The 20893-nt window shown below is 39.6% G+C and overlaps 1 protein-coding gene across 1 annotated transcript in view; it reads right to left on the bottom strand.

Moving 5' to 3' along the window:
• The window catches only part of FLT3 (fms related receptor tyrosine kinase 3), a 50641-nt gene that overhangs the window by 12376 nt on the left and 17372 nt on the right, over window positions 1–20893 (bottom strand). Inside the window, exons 2-12 of the mRNA XM_030274769.4 lie at window positions 18348–18472; window positions 16585–16787; window positions 15680–15795; window positions 13374–13491; window positions 11843–11979; window positions 11105–11244; window positions 10870–11023; window positions 7229–7394; window positions 3133–3239; window positions 1803–1914; window positions 102–280 (exon numbers count right to left, since the gene is read on the bottom strand). Coding sequence (XP_030130629.4) covers window positions 102–280; window positions 1803–1914; window positions 3133–3239; window positions 7229–7394; window positions 10870–11023; window positions 11105–11244; window positions 11843–11979; window positions 13374–13491; window positions 15680–15795; window positions 16585–16787; window positions 18348–18472 — 1557 coding nt within the window. The remainder of the gene's footprint in view (window positions 1–101; window positions 281–1802; window positions 1915–3132; window positions 3240–7228; window positions 7395–10869; window positions 11024–11104; window positions 11245–11842; window positions 11980–13373; window positions 13492–15679; window positions 15796–16584; window positions 16788–18347; window positions 18473–20893) is intronic.

The raw sequence follows: 20893 nt of genomic DNA, 5'->3' as shown, positions 1-20893 counted from the left end.
TTAAAACTATGACTGCCATTTATCCAAATAAAAAGTATTGTAGGTTCTACCATGCCAGCTTTAGCTGAGAAAACCTGTGCTAAAACACTGGCTTGTGGTACCTGACAGGTTAATGAAACGCTTTTCACAGGCTGAACCAGCTGAATTATTTGCACAGCACTCCACAGAGAAGGTTGTTGCTGTCTCCTTTACATGTAAAGTACTGCTTGAAATCCATGACCCCAGGGATCTCCTCTCTGGCAAGAAGTTCTGAATCCCCTCTGTGATTTCCTCTGCGCAGCTGAAAAAGGAAGCAGACCAGTTCTGATTTTTAGCTCACAGTGACATTTGCCAGGGGAGAAGGTGGGAAGTTTCAAAACATGTCTTATGTCTGTGTTGGAAGAGAAGAAGGGAAGGGGCTTGGGTTTTGTCAGCAATAGAGTGAGTCACTTAGCAGTCTCATTTTTGGTGAAGGACATGGCAGGGTTAGCAGGGACTGGGCTGCCTCCTACACTGGGCTCACTGCCACTCTCCACTGCTGCCTTGGCAGAGTACTTGCACCCCCTGAACTCTGGAACCTCCATTGATTTCACAGCTGACACAACCCCCCTGCACCTCATCTACTCCCACTGGTTTCATATTTGCCTCAAAACATTCAAACCCCTCAGCAGCTGCAAATGAGCCACTGCTAAAACGATAAATGTAATATGAACACAGAGTAGAAGTTCTAGTTCCTTTCCCTGAAGGCATGTAACTTCACACATGAAGTTTCTCTCACTCATGATGGAGAGCCTCCATCCATCCATTAATGATTTATTTAAGGCCTGATATGTAGAAAGAGGGAACTTGACAATTGAGTGAAAGGTAGTCCACATAGATAATTTTGACTTCTAGCTTTTATATAATTTATCAATTTACTGTCTAATTTTATCCCCACATAAATAAATTAGGAGATAAGAAATAAATTTATTCAGCTCTACTCATAGCACTAGCTTGTACATTTGAAAGTTCCTCAGAAAAGAAATGTCACAGCATTTTCTTCCCAGAAAGATGATTTAAGGAGTATTTTAAACCCATTCTCTTCAAGGTTTATTTCCTCTTCTATTTCCGCACAGATTGATATAAGGAAGCCTTTTAAGAGGTATGGATAAGAAAATTGTCTAGGTATGTTTTTGTCTAGCTAAAATAAATACTTTAGAGTTTATCCACAATCTTACAAAGGAAAATTTGACTTAGTATTCTTTTGCACCATGGGATTATTAGTTTCTTGGCATATCTAAAATAAAAATTGCAGAGTTCACAAATCAGGTCAAAGCTGTTTCAGCATTTTTTGAAATTTTAGAGCCTGATTCATTCCCTAAATAAATAGAGGAAATGGAGACACTCTTACTAACATTACTGGAAATATGCTCACTAACTTCACTGGAAACACTCTCGCTGACTTTAGTGGTTTTGGTAACAGGTCACCATAGCAGGTCTTTTAACCAAAGCTTAACCAATTAATCAAGCCTGTATTAACCAATGCATTCCCTGAATCCCTATAACTTTGATAGGCGGCGAGAAAAACTTAGATTGGACTTCGTTACAACTTAACTGTTGATATAAACCCAGCAGGGTTTATTTTGGTGTAAAGAGCCCAAGATACACATCTTTATAGACTTCTCCTAATTTTGATGATCTTGTTCCTCTGGAGTAGGGCAACCAGTTAAATGCACAAAGTTAAATGTGCATTTTACATTTAGATTGCTATGGGCTCGTCTTCATTTGATCAAAGATAGCTCAGCTAGTGTTTGCAATGAATAAAAAGAAAGAAAGTTATTTACTTGGATGAATTCAGTTCAAGACAGTTCCTCCAAACCCAGGATGAGGCAGGGTAGCCTTCAGCAACACAGGAGATCTGCTTGAACAACAACTGCATCCTTATTTCAGGCTTTCCTGCAATAAGACAACACAAGGCTTAAGGACATGGCTTAGTGGTATATTTGGGAGTGCTGGGTTAATGGCTGGTTTCTATGTTCTCAAAGATCTTTTTCAACCTAAATAATTCCGTGATTCTATAAGACAATTTCTGTCAGTACTTCAAGTGACAAAACCCTGTACACTTAGGTGGCAATGTTATATTTGTTGAGACCAAGATCTGCTTCTGTTTTCAAAATAAAAACTGCATGTCCCAGTGACAGTTGGGTGTAACTCACAGTCCTCCTCCTTCCTGGGTTTTGTGGATGGCAGTGTGGCAAGGCAAGGGGAGCAGCCACTTCTCTGTATGGGCAGAGCCAGACCAAAACAATGGCAGAGCCAAAATTAGAAGTCTTGACTTCTGCTTTTCTGACTTGGACTAAGCAGCTGGCCCTACAACTGCCCTGGCACTGAGGTTCTGGGTGGCCAACTCGTACAAAATGTGCACAGAAGACCCTTGTATAAATTCTATATCAAAATAAAGGCTCCAGACCTAGAGCAAGGGAGAGATTCTACAGTCATGTGGCAGAGCTGAGATAACTGAGAGCATTGGTGAAGACTGCATGTATGTGAATTGTGGGCAGGGGTGTATGAGGCACTGCAGCCCACATATTCAAGTTACACACCAGAGGGTGTCCACACTAACTACATTAACTCATAAGTGCCATTAGGGGAAAAATGTCATAAACATGGCATAGAAAGCTAATTCCTTATAGGGATAAGGGTTTCCTCCCAACTCTGTATCTCATGTGGCTTCTGCAGCAGACCCATGTTCCAGTTTTTTAGAGATATAAGAGAGTTACTGTACTTTACTGAGATCCTAGGCTTGTAATTTTCTTAAGAAGCATTAATTTTTCTCAGTATGCAACTGATTCCTCATATTCTGTTTATGGTAGACTAAAGGGAAGAAAAAAACCTAATAACCTTCTCCTTCTTTCTCTGTTCTCCATCCCTAACTGACACAAGAAATACAACCCACAAACATCCAGCATCTTTCTCTGACCCAGTGCCTGGCTTTCAGCAGTGTGATGCAGTGTGAAGAGAATTATGTTTTTGCCTTTTGATCTTTCATTTTAAACAATAAATCAATGTAAATTAAATAGTGAATACCAATGAAGAAAACCATAATAGCTCAATTTATACCAGTGACAAAATCCCAGATTTTACCAAATCATCAGCAATAGTTTTATTACTTACTTCTCACATATAGAGTGAATTTTTTTGTTGCAACTGCATCATCATTTTCAGCATAAAATACATATATCCCAGACTGGTGCTGATGGTTGCAGAACTTCGATGAAATGCTGTGGAACAAAGTCAAAAAAGGGAAAAGGACAAAATACTGACTTGAAAAATATTTCAGATGCAGTCAAGACTCACATATAGGTTTGAAACAATTCTGCATCTTCTAATGAAGAATACAAAGGAAATTATTTTTGCTTAGAGAATATAAATCCCAGAATCTAACAGTTCTGCTGAGAAGATATTTTTTTCCCCTGCAGTATTGATTTAATTCTGCATTTTTTCTCTCACTCTTCCTGGAGTGCACACAGGCTGTCAAGCTGTGATTTTGTTACTAATTCATTGGACGACAAGACACACCCAAGCACATCTGCTAAGACCAGCAAAGGATCAAACTTTCTTCTCTCTGAGGAACTTTGATGGGAGTTTCCAGCTGATGTGATAGATTGTGCTAGGAAACGACGACAGGGAGGAAATTAAGAGACAAACGTCTCCAAATGGAAAGATCTCACATAGGCTCAGGAAAGTGATCATCACCGTAAGTTCATTGTCAATGAGATGAAACATCAGCCCTCAATGTCATTCTGCAGGAAAAAAACAGCCTTTTACTAATGCCTCTGGCCTTTGAGCCAGTGGATGGCAGAAAACCAAGACCCAATCAATGCATGAGACAGCTCGTGACAATCAGGATGGCCAGGAGAGCTCTAACAAGTCTCTGGGCAGAAACTAAGAACAAAGAGCTGCAGAGACTTAAAGATTCATGCCAGACTGTCCTGTTGTGTCACTGGTTTATGGGACACGGTATGAGGCAGGGAGAAGGGCATATGCCATTTTGCAGTGATGGTATTCTGTTTCTGTGTTTTCAACTAGGTTATTGCTGTCAGGACAATTGTCAGCTTTGAATAGCAGATAATGAAGTTCATGAGCATTAGAAGAGCAAGCTAAGAAAATCTCTCTTGAGTGTAGTTGCTGACAATTTGGGGTTAGATACTTTTGCTGACAACTCAATGGTAACCATGCTGTAGGTCCCCAACTCTGTTTTAGTGATAGAGGCAAGCAGGAACACTAGAGAGTTTGAAGAGAGAAGAAAAAAAAAAAGCCAGATAGCCCATAACAGCAATATTCTAAATAGGAGAAAGCAGTAATGAGATCAATCTAGAGAACTGAAATTGGGATATTTCTCCTTAAGCGAGATACAAACAAAGGCACCAACTATCACCTCCAAACTCTAATCCAGGAAAACTCCCTTGAAGCAATTTTGTGTTTTAACTATGGCCACATTTTCATATAGTTATTGACTTTTGAATGTCTTCATCTGAAATGGCTTTAACGATGTCACCAAACTCATCGATTTTTTAAAGTCAGAACCCTTTAAAGCTGCCTAAAAAAAGATACTGAAGACAGGGGAAAAAAAAGGACCAAACCAAAAATAATTAGTTGCTTTTGAGATCCCAGGTTAGAAGGATTATATCCTAATGAAATAATCAGAAAAGAAAAATTAACACAGTAGCTTCAATACCTGACAATATATCAGAATGTGAGCTAAGTATTACAAATTTAACAGAAGACACTGTGTGTATGAAAAGTCATTAGCTCTTAAGGGGGAAGTGAAAATCAGCAGTGTGCTGAAACAGAGAGCCCACAAAAACAAATAAGAAATGGAAATTCTGAAGGAATGTCTGAAAATATACTGTAAGCATAGTGACAGGAGAGATGGATCACTGGGTTTTGAAATGCAAAGCTGAAGAAAAATAGAGAGTTAATTATTTAAATTTAATATTATCTTTAATCTGAAGGAGTAGTTTTACAAGAGACTGGCAGAAATTAAAAGAATAAAAACAGGAAATGAAAAAGGATATGAAAGGAACAAAGTAGAAGTGCTGGGATACAGGATTACACAGAAATCAACTAGAACAGGCAAAATGAGACTCACAATGTGATGACCTTTTTTGTGTTGCTTTGAGAAACTTTCTGCTTTAAAATCACATTGAAATCTGCAAGGCTACTGCTTGCAGAATCTCCTGAGCTCCCTACCCCTTGCTGCTTCTGCGTGCTTCAAACAGAATGAAATATGTACCCCTACTCTTTGTCCTCAGGTGAGACTTGTCTATCCAGTGCTTTTATTCAGACAAAATTGGATCGTTGTGAGGGATGTCTGTATAAAAGAATGTACTTGTCAGATGAAATAATCAGCAAACTCAAGCATTTTCCCCTCTATTTTATTTTTCCATAGAATAAATAGGATGCAAATAAATGCAAAGAACAACTACCCAAAATAAACATAAAAAATCCTATTTGTCCAACAGCACCGCCAGACAAATGGCTGAGTTATCTGTTTGAAGAAGCCAGAAGGCCATGCCCCAGCAATGCTCGGTGGCCGTGGCTTGTGCCTGAGGCCGAGCCAGCCTGGGCACGGCTCCAGGGACACAAGCTGGCCTTTCCCCCGTCCGGCAGGGGGTGATCAGCGCTCAGCAGCTGCTGCTTTTTGCTGCAATGCCTCTGAAGTGACTCATAAATCCCAGGCCAGCAGTTTCACCTCACTTAATGACAGCTGCCTAAACTATTTCAGAAGTTCTCAATATAATTATTGTTGGCAGAGCTTGTAGCACCTAATTCTTATCTGGATTGAATTTACACCCACTGTCAATCATCCAAGCAAAACTGGATGATTGGGACTGGATGAGTCCTGCTGGTGCAAGCAGTGAGGAGGGGTGTGTATGGCTGCAAAGCAAATCAACTCCGTGTTATCAGCTGGAGGGAGGTACCTATTGGTCAAAGATGAGCAAATGCTTGTGGCTGTCCCCTGAGACCTCATATCCAAAATCAGTCTTGTCACAAAGCACAGTTCTGCCAAGCCCATGTCAGGCATTGCGGATTAGTCACCAACACCCACCCAGTGCTATCAAAGTTTGCTGACAGCCCTCACTTTATCAGCAAGGACGGAGTTCCTGTGGCCATTGCCAGGAGATGACAATTTGCTAACCTGAACTGAGCTGTCTCTGAACTTCACTGAGGTCTGACTCCAATACACAATCTGAAGCAGATGAAAAGGCTAGTCTGTTGCAAAGATAACTTGACAAGCTAGTGGGAGAGTGCATGGGATACTACACAAAGGTACCAAAATACTATGTAAAGAAATAATAAAAAGTGTAATCAATGTTTGGCATAGCTTTATGCAGATGATGACAGAAGTTTTAAGAATATGAGAAGGAATCAGAACAGCTGCATTAGCTCCTGCCTACAGCCTGGACTTTTACTGTAAAAACTTTAGAGTAAATCACTTTTAATGTAAAAACTTGAAAAGAACAGCTTGGCTTTACTTTCATTGAGGTGAGTAAAAGCTGTTACCTGCACAGCCATGGGACTACTCTGAAAGAAACCCTGAAGGAAATTAGATAATGTTATCAAGAAATTAGAGAGCCTAGGGAATGGAGAAAACATTAGCTTTAAACAGGATTCATGCCAGAAGTCCATTGTAGGAAATAACAGAAAAGGTAGATAACCAACAGGTTTATTCAAAACATGTTTTGCTGCAGCAGCGGAAGAATCCATGACCTGGCTAACGAGCAGAACGGCGTGTTTCTGTGACACAGGCACAGGCCAGCAGACCTAGCAGAGGCCTGGGAACTACAGCACCCTGAACTTGGTCTGAGCTCTTTGAAAGACACTGGGAACATCATCAACAGCAGGATGAGAAAATGGGAACGTGCGGAACCTGTGATCCAGAATGAAAACAGCAACAGATCTGTAACTCAGAACTTATGTTAGAGAGAAGGGGAATGGCAACATGCATATAATCTAAAGGGTTGCTGGATGCCTAACTTAGCAAAGGGTTTATTATAAGCAGAGAATAAAGTGATTCTACAAGTTCTCTGTGAACTGCTGTTCAAAGTCAAAATTATGTTTGCGTGACTTTTGTTAATAGTCTCACCATGTGGCCCATTCATATTTTAAAAAACAAAAATAGTACAAAACATCGACAGTAAACGGTCCAAATGAGATATAAAGAAGAAACATTATTTTATTAAATTATTATAAAATATTCAAATACCTGTGTCCACCCACACTGTAACTTTGTATACATGGAAATGTTCTATTGGAATATAGCCACATGCATCTAACTGGAGGATATGCTGTAAAGTTGACTTCAAAGCAAAACTCTTCTTCACCAATTTCAAAATCTTCTTTAGAATCAGTTATATTTATAAATCCCTTTTCTGGAGGAAAAAAAATGAAAGAAAAGATGTCTTAGAAAGGCTGGACTTTAATGAAGACATTTTATCTGTATGTTTTTCATTTTGGTTATCACAAACAAAAACCATGTTACATCACAAAAGGTATCCTTTTAATCAAAATAAGATAATGCTTCAAAATAGCACTGAAATATTGTCACTGTGTTCAGTTGCAGACAAATGATTCGAGCCTGACGAAGTTGCATATTTGGTCAGATCAGAGAACTTCCAAAATGGTCTGACATTTCTCTTCAATCTAACCTACAGAGTCACAGGGCCAATAATGTAATTATTTAGTTTGGTTTGGGTGTGTATCCCACGTGTTAAGAGCTGCAGTTCCTAGCTTTCTTTCTACAGGAACAAAACCAAGTGGCACCACCACCATAATCAGTAGTTCTTACTCCTTCCTTGAAATAAGCTGAAGATTTTGTAAATGAGTTGCTCTTTTATTTCTCCATTTAAATTAAATATACTTAATGCAAGATGACAACAACATGGAAAAATGTTTTGAAGGGGTCCATGAACCATGTGCTGCTGGTATTTGCCCTGCTAGAGTGGGATTTGTTTCACCTAGTGGAGATATCAAAAGCTCTGTGATCCACCTAAGCTACGTGTTTGCATGTCTGATAAACTCAGTGGAATGAAAAAGACATATTCAGATGTATCCCATCCTAAAGCAGAAGATGACAATGATATACTGCACTGCTTCTGGAAATACTGTTTCTTGGCACTGACTGATGAAGGAGCCAAAGTTGTTGCTGGGTCTGGATGTCTCATGGCTTGGAATGAATCCTGCCCAAAGAGACTGAACAACAGACATGTGTGGGGGGAGGCTGTCCTAAAGACACCACTGGTGCTAGGATCAACTCTGTAAAGATCACAGAACCATATACACTGGAAGAGATATGCAGTTAAACTCCTGCCCAGAGCAGGTCCAGCTAGTTGAGGTTGCTCAGAGTTATGTTCTGTTGGTCTGGGTATCTCCAAGGACTGTACAACCTCTGGAAAACTTGTGGTGATGTTTAATCAGCTACATGGTGAAAAACTACACCATAAAAATATTGCTGGCCCTGTTTTTTCCTTTTGAGTGTTTTCCTTCTGATTGTATCCCTATATTCTGCTTAGCATGTTTTATCTGTCTCAGCCTACTTACTGCCTGGAAACTCCCACAAAACCACAAACATTTCAGTATTTCAAAACAAGAAACTATTGCTTTCATGACTACTCTCCTATTTTTTGATATTAAAGGCTTATTGATTTTATACATGGAGCCTTCCTCTTTTGGTCCTCATCCTTCCAGGCAGAATTTAATCTCTGAGTGTACCATTAACAACACAACCAACCAAGAGTGAAGGCTTTCTCTAGAGAGCATATAAGGACCTTGGAGCAGTGTATGCCATTTCTCTGGAAAACAACTGAGAAAAAAAGTTGGTTGTTTTTTGGAGAAGAAAGAAAATGGCACATTATTGATTGGTTTATTATTTTTGGCAGACTTAAGTGTATTTTTGACTATTTACACTAAGCAATGACAAAGAAGTGAGATGAAACTCTCAAGACTGAATAAGTGTCTGTGTTCCTCATATTTCTGTATTTTTTGCTTTTAATATAATGTGCTGCAAAATAACTTGCATATTACTGAACTAAGATTGTGTAGTGCTAAAAATTATTTTTTTAATGCTGGTGGAAACTGAATGTAAGGCCTGCAGTAACAAAGAGCCTTGCAGTTGCAGCTGTTGGCATGATCTCTGTTGTGCTTTGAAGTGGCTTAACCACCTTGCCTGACCTGACAGTCACACAAAATGGGATAAATTGGTGAGGCATCAATTACCAAAGAGCAAATCAAAGCAGTCTGGCTAGAAGGCATTATTAGAGATTTGAAGACACCCATCCATACAGATCTGATAGCCAGGCTCCCCAGGCAATGGAATATGTGCCAACCAAATCAGTTTTCTCTTGGATAAATTTTACCATGATGATTCTCAGTGAAGCTACAGGTGTTGAATCATGCACAATAACAGTTTAAAGGTGGGACACTGATTGCTTCAGAAACTGCTACCCTAACACATGGGCAACCAAGTGAAATCTGTATCTGTATCACTGTGGAAATGGAATCTGCATTGTTAGCATAAATTCACACCCATGGTGATTATCATTAGCTCATTAGGCTAAATGATGGGATGGATCAGAAGCACAGGATATTCCTGTAGAACCTTGGAGAGAGAAGCACAGCTGTTAGCTTGGTATGACAACATCACCCGCTTTAATCCACCATGTAAGTAAACAAATTGATTTTTTTCACCAGCAAAGACAATGAACCCTCAGAAGTTTTGTTGGGATGAAGGGGTATTAAGGAGGGCACAGACAATCAATATAGGTTGGTGCATTGCAGTGAAAAAATACCCTCAGAAATACAGCTCAGAAATACAGCCTTCCAGGGACAGCAACTCAAATATTCTCTCTGACTTTCACCCATGCTCACACCTGGTAGTTCACAGATCCCAGAAGCCACTATTTCTGACATATGCTATTGATGAAAAAGAGGATCTTGCCCTATCTCTACAGTACACTCTGACCTCTATGTTCCTGTTTACCAAGGAGATGTGCGTAGAAAAAATGCACAGGTATCATACTCAGTTACTGCAAATGATGAGAGGACTTCCTGCTCAGTGGTAGGCAGAAGCTGAAAAGGGGATATTGCACTGGGAAAGTCATTTTTGAAGAGACTAGGGTAAGTACTCTCACTTCCTACCATACCTAGACTAGGAATCATAAATCCTGAGAGCAACTACATCTAAGGTCAAACATATAGTGACTGCTTCAGAGAGCCTTGTTTTCAGGGCTAGAGGCTCCAGCTCCAAGCACACCAGCCATTAAATTATACCCCCATACCTACTCCAGCAGCATGGTCCTACCTACAGCATTCCTTTTTATGCCTTATTTCCAGACCTAGGCCTATTTGTATATTATTTCCATCTGAGGAACAAAGTTTGCAGTTGAGGCTGCTCTCAACTAAATTCAACACCACTGGCTTTCAAATCAGCATGTTGCTTAAGTAGAATGAGATTTGCTTTTTAAAATTACGTCTCTCTGGCACACTGGCTGAGAGTCACCAACATGTGAGGTGAATTCCAGCCTGTGTTTCCAGGGGACCCCATTGAAACAGTCATACAGACTGCATCTCTAAACAGTGCCATTTCATTTCACCTCTAAAAGCACTGTCTTTTAAAGGGAATTCTTTAAAAAGCAATATAAAGAAAAAGGTTAATTGTATTCAGGTACCAGAATGACTCAGTTCAGATTAATCTCTTGGCTCTCCTGGATTGCTTGTAAGTGCAAACAGACTTTTTCCTTAGCAAGGGAACTACAATCATACACTGCATATTTACAAGTAAAGAACAGACACATGGAAAACAAAGCAAAACAGCTGAGAGACAAAATTAACACCAGGGATTGGAATTACCTAGAACTGTGATCAAAGCAGTTTGATTTGGATGAGCAGTAGAAGAACAGGTGTAATGTCCACTGTAATTTTTTTCTGCTGCTGAAACAAACACATACTGGATCCGAATTGCTGAGAAGTTTTCTTGATATTCTAATCCTTCAAAGTGACAACCCTGGTTTTCAACAGAGATTCACATTTAATCAGTTGATAGTGCCCAATACAGCCTATTTTAGAATATGCCCTGTATTTTTACCTGCTCAACTTCTCTGTTTTCAAAAGACAGTTGTATTCTGAATTTATAATTTTGGTGAACAGCTCTGCATCTGATCAGCAATGGTTCACTGACCTTAAGTAGTAGCTCAGGTAAAGGTGCTGCTTGTCTTTCATTTAAATCTACAAAACCAAAACATAGACACTGAAACAACCATCACTTTGCCTGGAAAATGCTCAGTTAGATCAACATTTTTTTCTGCTAATGCTGCATAGATATTAATTTTTACATTGTAATGATGATTCCATAATCATGAAATTAGTAATCTTCATGGATTTAGATGTCTCAAAACAAATTTTGTTGTGATTCACAAGATACCTCTAGGACACAATGCAGCATAGAGCTTAGCTCAGGTTGGGTTTATTAAAAAAAAAAAAAAAAACGGCAAGTCAACCTGAGTGCATATATTAATTAATAATTATACATATGTTTGAGAACACTTTGGAGAGCTTTTCCATGCACACAGTCCTAAAAGCATGAACAAAAAAGTCAATACAAGTATAGCAAATATAGAAAGGCAAGAGGCTTTTTACAGAGACCAGGGAGAGTTATTTGAATTAGGTTTTAAACATGTGACAGAGCAAGCATATTCACTGTTAACTTTATTCCAGTGATTACGAAAAAGTAGCTTAAACCAGAAGTCATACTCAGATGGGTAGTGCAACTAACTTCAGCAGCAGCATTGAGCTCACATGAAAGTAAAGCTTAGAGGGAAGTTACCTATTGTAAAGAGGCTGGTGCATTCTCTGCCCAGGACATTAACTGCACAGCACCATATGTAAGTTTGAAATAATTCATGTTGCACCATCTGTTTGCCATCTATTTCTCCAGTTTCTTCATGCCTTTTATAAGGGCAACTGCAATTACAAGCATAATTATTCATTGACTCATTTGGTTAACCGCAAGCAAATAAATCTGATAAATCTCTAAACCATGAGAATATGCAAACAATAGTGGGAAAACTGGATTTCACATATTGAATAAAAAGGAACTAGGAAAGGTGAAGATAAGAAAGAAAAAATGTCACAGTCTGGGCAGAAATGTGAGCTGAAATGACCTGAATATGCTCAAACTGGCTCTTAGACAGGTAATGATGTGATTAAAATCCAGACAAGAGTAAAATCATAGAGGCTGAGCTTTCACACTGCATCTCTGATTTCCTGGTGGTGGGAGGTGCTGCAAATCCAGTGGCATTATGAGATCCAGACCCCGAACTGCCATGCTGCAGAGAAAAGTATTATTGCCCCTGTTAATAGAATAAACTTTATATATTAATAGAATGGGGAAGATTATTTAGCTCACAAAATCATGACCCCTTGTCTTCTCAGCTCTGATACTCCTGGTGAAGCCCCCAGTGACTAGAAAAAGGCAAACATTGCATCATTTTAAAAAAGGGTAGAAAGGAAGCCTATGGGAACTGCCAAGCTGTCATCCTTACCTCTGTACCTCAGAAGGTCACAGAACAGACTCCTAGAAGCTCTGCTAAGGCACAGGGAGGTGATTTGAAACCATCAAATCATCTCGTGGCGGATGTACCTGCATATTGCAGTGCACTTAGACTCTAAAGATGAGCTTTTAAGGTCCTTTCCGATCTAAAGCGTTCTATGATTGTAAGATTCAAATCTAAAAACAACGTGAAAAACTAGGGGGGAAACAAGATGCCTTTGATTTGTCTTTGTGTCATCAAAATATGAATCTGGAATAAAATTTCTAAAGCCAAGAGCTGACAGTTTCCAAAAGAGCAAAATAGTCAAAAGTTTTAGGAAAAATGTGTTGCAGCACTCCAAAAGTGGATCACGTGGACACAGGTCTTCAACCAGCCCATGAGTGTGCCAAACAGCAGAGCCCATCTCCAAAAATCCTGACTCAAAGGCTTTTCTTCAGTTATCTCCCCAGCTGAGTAGGCACACTAAGCAGTGTAGAATCATAGAATCATTAACATTGGAGAAGATATCTAAGATTACTGAGTCCAACCGTCAAATTAACTCTGCCATGTTCACCACTAAACCAGGTCTCCAGGTGCCACATTACACGTTTTTTGAACACTTCCAGGGATGGTGATTAATTTGCTTATTAGGCAGCCTGTTCCAGTGATTAGCAACCCTATAAGTGAAGAAATTTTTGCTAATATACAATCTGATACCTCCCTCAGCACATCTTGAGGTCATTTCTTCTCACCCTGTCACTTTTTCTCCAGAAAATGGCTAACTTTCAGTCTAGAGATTCACCATGCGTATACACATACACATACCTCTTTTCTGGTGTTTTGCAGAATATCCATTCCACAGAGGGCTGGGGGTAGCTCTCAGATATGCACTCGATAGAATCCGATTTTTCCCTTTTCCTGAAATAGGGTTTGGCTGGTTTTTCTGATAAAAATCATGCAAATGTTAAAGAAAGCTGAAATAATTTTGAAAGCGTGTTTTGCTTATTTTGTAGTACATAAAGTTACAGAGCTGCGATTTGTTTCAGGAGATTTAACACTGAGGGAACAGAAAACAATTTAGCCTTAGGTGGGTGGGTTGGTCTCATGAGCTTTTCAGCCTTGATTGCTAAATACACAGCTTCCCTGTACCAAAGGCCTGCCTCCATATGCCAGGGGATAATCCTGAGGCTGAAAGGTGTTAATTTGCTGTGGTTGCTATTCATTTCACTGGGTGGGGGCAAATGTGATTTTGAAATTACATGCTAAGCCTGTCCTTTGGTGGAGTATCTGTTGAGACTGAAAAAATCTGTACACAAAATGGGGTTTGCTCATGATGGAGACAGAAGGGGTGATAATGACTTCTGACAACCAGCAAACTTCTCTACCTTGCATCTGTAACCCAGAGAGAAATGATTCCTAGACAATTCCCAGCACCGTGATCCTCTCAGGCACAGACTTGGACTAGGAGCAAAAAAATTAATGTATTGAATCTGATAAAGGTTTGACTCAAAATGAAAAGCACTGTGTCCAGTTTTAAGTCCTCTTTCAATGAAATTGCAGCTGCCACATATAAAAGTGACATTTTCTCAGTCATACTTTCATTGTGGGCAAGGTGACGCACTAAGGTGAAAGTAATACTCATGGCTTCGTAATTTCTTTCCTCATTTATGTCTTATAGGATAAGACTTAGAGGGGTTTTTTTTACCTACAGAGATTCATATCCAAGTTGAAGGATTCATATCTAGCCTGAAGGGTTTTATAAGAGATGTAATTATGACATTAAATTCACAGGAGCAAAGAGAAAGCAATCCAAGCAATTGATAGGGAAAGGACCTTTACCGACATTGTTTCAAGCTATTCTTGCTTGCACATGTAATAACACTTTTTACCTCTAAAGCCTAATTGATATAGAGATGGCAATTCTTAATGAAAGGTTTAATACTTTGTCCCCTCAATGAAGCTGTTAAATTTATAATTGAGGCATGCAGTAAGCTTTCAAATGAAACAAGGAGAGATTAGAGGTGACTTTTGTGAACCAGAGAGAGATAAAAAAGTTAAACAGAAGAAATACTTTAAAAAAAACTAAATAGAGAAAAACAAATGCTGATTAGTCACAGTTTGTTAAAATCAAGGCAAGTAATAGCACTTGTTAAACCTGGTAGTGTTCACTAGTCTTTTAGCTGTTTGGTTGAGGTTTTGCCTTTGAAATTTCTTTTTGCTGTTTTAAATTTTATCTTTAAATTTGTCCCTTTCCAGATAAGATAATATAATCATTATATTCTGTTAAAAAATCATGTCACCATGTGTCTTTATATGTTTTTTTGCGATGCTTTCAGACATCCCTAGTTAGAAACAGAAGCTTGCACTTTGTTGCAGCTTTTGCCTTTGCATCAGAGGTGTCTCTTGTGTGAGCCTTGAGAAAACTCAATCAAATCCACTCCCACTGGGAGCCTTTCAAAAAGTTGCACCTCACAGGTGCTCTGTCATCAGCATTTAACAGCAGCTAAAACCTCAGCTTCTCGGGCACACTAGTGTTGAGCAGCTGCAGAACTGATGAGCTTTGGTTTAAAAGACAATCAACAAGTCAAAGCTGCCACTGAAAAGAGGGACTGTTTCTTTTCCCTTTCCTCAGTGTACCTCTTGCCACCCACAGAATTGCAAAAGGAAGCAGTGAGAGACCCAGGCACAAGTGGAAAAGTGGCAGCAGGTTAAAGTGTGACCAGAATATAAAAGGGAAATCCTGATCTGGTCCAGATTACAACACAGTTAGCAACATCAACAATAAACAGGCTAAAATGAGATCAAAAAAATCTAGCCCACAAGCCTTAAAAGCACAAAAAAAGCCACAGTGTGTCCCTTTTGACACAGAAAGGATTTTTTCACAAGGGAGAAGAAAGCTTCTGCACATTTACATCTTTATTTGTTCATTTGCATGGTTTATTGACTAGAGAAAGCTGACTCTCATGTAGTTTGTGGTTCTGCCTTCAGCCTCCGAAGACAGCTCCAAGTGCTATGCTAATCTAGGAAGATGCTTGAAGTGCAGCACATAAAAGCTTCATTGCTTTGACTGAACTTGAGCCTCTGCCCTTGAACCTATTGATGGAATGACCTCTTTCATTAGACATACTTACTTTGGATGAGAACGGGCACAACTACTCTGTAATTGCCAGATTTACTTGTGACCAAGAGGGTGTATTTTCCAGCTTGTCCTTCTTTTATTTGGGAAAAAGCCAAAGATGTTATATATCTATAAAACAGAAAGTAAAGTTGTATTTGGCACGCTAATATGAAGAAGGTAATATGCAGCACACACAATTAAATGTTAGCTCTTTAGTGCTTGCAAAAACCCTTCAAAGATTGTATATAGTGGTATTCATTATTTACATAGTGCCCTTCAACCTGAAATATTTCCTTCATGTGTCTTCCTACACAAGCAGCACATAGGAACTTACAGCCACAGTACCACATGCTGAATGCTGAGCATTGGCAAGGAGGGCCTTCCTGAGCTTGAGGCAGTTCAGGAGCTCCACAGCCAAATGCTTTACCTACAGTCTCATTATACAAGTTTTGCATGAGGAGGCAATTATGGAGTCTCAGGTTCCAGTCCAGGTTTGGCTGTGAGAGTTAGAATTCTGTTGCTGTTGTTCTTGATGTGCATTGTGATCCTAAAAGTCATATAACTCTCCATGCCTCTGTTTCTTTGACTATAAAATCACAATTTTTCCTCACGAGCATGGGAAAGCTCAAATCCATCAATGTCAGAGAGTGCCTGGAGACCCCCATGCAGGATGCTATACAAATTAAAAGAACCAGCTGATTTTAAAATGTTCTTGGTTTTAAGATTCATATGTGTACATTGATCTAAATGACAATCAGTAATGTGCTGCTGAGTGACAACAGTTAAGGATAAAGAGATTGAAAAAGATAATGCACACATGAAATCAAACACAGGCACAGTCAGAGAAAACATTCAATTTGCATTCTAAAAGAAAAGATCTCTTAAAGGATCTTTGATCCAGTACATCCCTTGACTTACCTATTCTCTGAGTCGAAAGAAAGTTCACAGGCTTTGCTCTTTTTAAAGAACCAGAAGCACGAAATGATATTTGGAATACTCATTGTTATTCTTAATTCAATATCTTCAAAAACATTGACTTCCACATTTTTAATTGTTTGGTAGATATTCTCTGTTCCTTGAGAATTCAAGTAACACCCAAGGTCTTCCAAAATATTAGGAACCTGCAATGCAGGAGGACAGACTGTTAGGTATTTATTAGCAGTTAGCTTTATTTGTCTTTTTTTCTTGGTTTTTTTTGTTTTTTTTTTTTTTTTGTTTGTTTGTTTGTTTTTGTTTTTTTTTTATTCAGATATTTTTAAAGGATGCACTTTTTTGATTTCTACAATCCAACCTATTAATAAATATGTTGAATTCTACTGCATGAGGAAACTCTATAGGGTTCCTGTTGAATTAGTAAATTCTGTTCTCTAGACAAACACCACAGAACAATCTTAGCCAGAGCCATGATAATTTCTGGTAGTGATATGGGTTATTCTTTACACTTGATTTTGTTTCCTTTTATTTAGAACCATAGGGAGACACAGAACTATAATAAAACCTTTCTGTTTGCAGCTTGGAAGCAAAGGCAGGGTCAGAATGCTGGTTTTATTTTAGCATCTCATTGCTTGTCACTGCATCATCTGGCTAGACTGCTCCTCAACTCCTTGGGGGGTTTATTGGGTAAGGAACATTTGGGCTGGATGTTGTCATATTTTTCATTTCCTCACCCCTGTGTACAATTAAAGGAGAATTGCAAACAGAAACAGAATCTTCCACAGTTATTCTGAAAGCCACCAATGGATTAGTGAGTCTCTAAGATTAGCTACAGCAAAAGGTGGTAAGTAAGTAGCTCCATCGGAAGAAGAGCCCTAAATATCTCTATTGCTTTGTTGGGTGAATTTTATCCAGTGTAAGTTTATGAAAGGACAGAGTTCATTGCATCCCCATTTTGCTTGTTTGGTTGGTTTTTCCATGTCTCTCTCCTTTTTCCTTTCTCTTGACCTGAGAAGTACCCAGAAGTAACAGCCATATTCTGCCTTGTCAGATACCAGGACAGCACAGCTTTGGCTGCTATGCCTTCATTTATTATTTGAATTACTGATTCAGTTGTTCAGGAATGAAAAAGATTTCATAAGACTGCCTTGAAACAAGAATCCTCAGGAAATATTTTAACTGCAGGTCTCAGATGATTTATAATTTAGTTACACATCACCTCCACCTGGCTTTTTACCATTTTGAGTCAGAAGAGAAAAAAATAAAATAGTATTTGATTAATTGTCCAGCTTTGGTGTTGAAGTCAAAGTTCAGAACTGGCAGGGATTTATGGGCTGGTGGGAATAGAGGGCAGTCCAGCTTTCTGTCAGTCCCAGCAACAATGGCATACACGCACCATGGCCATGGCAGTCTCCTCTTAAGGGCACATGTGTTCATATATATTTTTACACTGATATGTTGCCAACAATATCCAGCAATATTCAGGCATGCTGATATAAGATAATATCAAGATGTTATTAAAAAAGCCAGTTTTAGAGAAAACTGGTACTTAACTATTCACAGTTTCAGAGTCTGAATATTCAGATATGTATCCCTCTAACCTTCTGGAGCCATATTTGGCATAACCCTAGTGATTTTGTCTGTGATGTCCTCACATTTTAAAGGTTTAGGGTGTTGTAAGTTCCTGGGAAGGTATTCCTGGAACAGACAGGAACATTTTACAAGCAACTTGTTCTCTATTATATCACCTTAGGAGCTACTGATGTCTGTGGTGCTTCTGAACCTTCATCCTTCTGGCTGATAAACCCACACATGATCTCAGATGTATTTTGAGTCATTGTAGAAGTGAAAGCAACTGCTGTCATAACAAAAACTGCAAAACAGAAATAGAAAACACATGTAATAAAGTCTAGATCTCTGCTATGGGATAGTAATTTTAGTTAAAATACAACAAAACTGTAGAAAGATTATAGCTTTAAAAAAAAAATCCAAATTGGATATGCAAACATACTGTATGAATTTGCTAACTCTGCATTTGTATATTGAAGCTGAATGGAAGCGCTATTTGGTGAACCTTTCAAAAGCACAGGCACATCAAGCTTTACAAGTATGTCCCACAATACCGGAGAGAAAGTCTAAAGACAAAAGCCAAAATGTGTTATAGAGGCTCCTTTAGAAACAGGATTACCAAACACAGATGCTCTCTTGCACATCTCTTTTGCATCCTTGTGCTGGAAAGCACCAAAGCCTGCAGCACAGGTCAGTGTTTGCCCACTGCCAGATGGAGGATGATCACACACCTTCCTTCCCCGAGAAGGCAAAGGCAAGAGCTGGGAAAATGAAGAACCACCTGCTGTAAGAGATCAGGTTTGAAAACATCTAAGGACCCTCAAGGTGAACAAATCCGTGGGACCTGATGAGATGCATCTGAGTATCCTGAGGGAACTGACAGTGGAAGTAGGTAAGCTTGTATCCATCATATTTGAGAATCTGTGTCAGTCCTGTGAAATTCCCACTGATAGAAACAGGGAAAGCATAAGTCCCCTTTTCAAAGGGAAAAAAAAAAAAGACCTGGGGAACTACAGGACAGGCAGTCTCAATGTCTGTTGAGATGATGGAGCAGATTCTCCTAGAAACTGTAAGAAGGCACATGGAAAATAAGGAGGTGATTGGTGACAGCCAGCATGACTTCACTAAGGGCAAATGCTACCTGGCAAATCTGGTGGCCTTATGATGGGGTTACAGCTTTGATGTGTAAGGGAAAAGTGTGACTGACATAATTTACCTGGACTTGTGCAAAGAATTGGCCACTGTTCTATGTAAAACTTTGTGTCTAATGTGGACAGACATGAATTTGACAGAGATCAATCAGTGGATAAGGAATTGGCTGGATGGTCAATGGCCTGATGTCCAAGCAGAGAGCAGTGACAAGTGGTATTCCTGAGGGGTCAGAACTGGGACCAATATGTTTTAACATCTTTATCAATGAGATGGACAGTGGGATCAAGTGCATCCTCAGCAAGTTTGCTGATGACAACAAGCTGTGCGCTGCAGTCAACACACTGGAGAGAAGGAATGTCATCCAGAGGGACCTGGGTTGGTTTGAGGGGTGAGCCTGTGAGAACCCCATGATGTTCAAGTGGAGGGTGCTGCACCTGGGTCAGGGCAATCCCAAGCACAAACACAGGCTGAGTGGAACATTGACTGAGAGTAGTTTTGGGCAGAAGGACTCAGGAATGTTGGTGGATGAGAAGCTCAACAAGAGCTGGCAGTGTACCCTTGCAGCACAGAGAGCCAACTTCACCCTGGGGTGCATGAAAAGCAGCATGAGCTTGACCCCAGGGTCAAGGGAGGGGATTCTGCCCCTCTGCTTTGCTCTTGTGAGACCCTACCTGCAGTGCTGTGTTCAGTCTGGGCTACAGAAGGACATGGAGTCATTGGAGCATGTCCAGAGGAAGGCCACAAAGATTATCAGAGAATTGTCAAAGATTATTTCCTATGGAGACAGGTTGAGAGATTTGCAGCTGTTTAGCCTGGAGAAGGCTGCCTTTCAGCACCTTGTAGGCACCTGAAGGGGGCTAGAAGAGAGTTGGAAGGGGATGTTTTACAAGGGCAAAGGGGAATGTTTCAACTGAAAGAGGGCAGGTTTAGATTAAATATTAGGAAGAAATTCCTCATTAGGATGGTGTTAAGGCATTGGATGAGGCTGCCCAGAGGAACTGTGGATGCCCCAAGTAGCAGAAATCCTTTATCTTTATGGGTAAAGAGCAGTGTGGAAAGCTTCTGATGCCTCAAAGGCATTGTCTCTCCAGAATGCTTTCCATAAACCTTTCTGCATGACTGCAGCTTGAAAGGTCACCTTTTATCCTTAAAGGAGCTACAGTAACCATGTACCCACCACTACACCAAACAGAAGTAAGACTGTACAACTAGCTAGGTGAAACGTGTCTGATTTCCATTAATTCCCAAAAGCCAGCCATCCACAGTACAAATAAGCAATGAATCATAAAATAACATCTTTCTCCTGGCAACCTAAAATATTTCTGCCCTCAGGCCTTGGTGTTTTGCTTTGTTTTCTTTTTTTTTTTTTTTTTTTTTCCCTCAGTCCTGAGGCGATTGCACATAAAGCTTGGTGTTGAAAGAAGGAAAGAAGGTAAATACATCACAAAGTACTTGAAGGATGAATGTGAGTCTCTTTCTACAGGCAATGAAGGAGCAAAACTGGAAGTAGGAAGAAACGAGTAAGTGTTGTTGCCATCTCCTCCTTGCCATTTGTATCTTCTGGAACTGTCTG

This window comes from Taeniopygia guttata, chromosome 1 (genome assembly GCF_048771995.1).
Source record: "Taeniopygia guttata chromosome 1, bTaeGut7.mat, whole genome shotgun sequence".
Classification (NCBI taxonomy): Eukaryota; Metazoa; Chordata; class Aves; order Passeriformes; family Estrildidae; genus Taeniopygia; species Taeniopygia guttata.
This window is presented reverse-complemented; position numbering and strand designations above follow the sequence as displayed.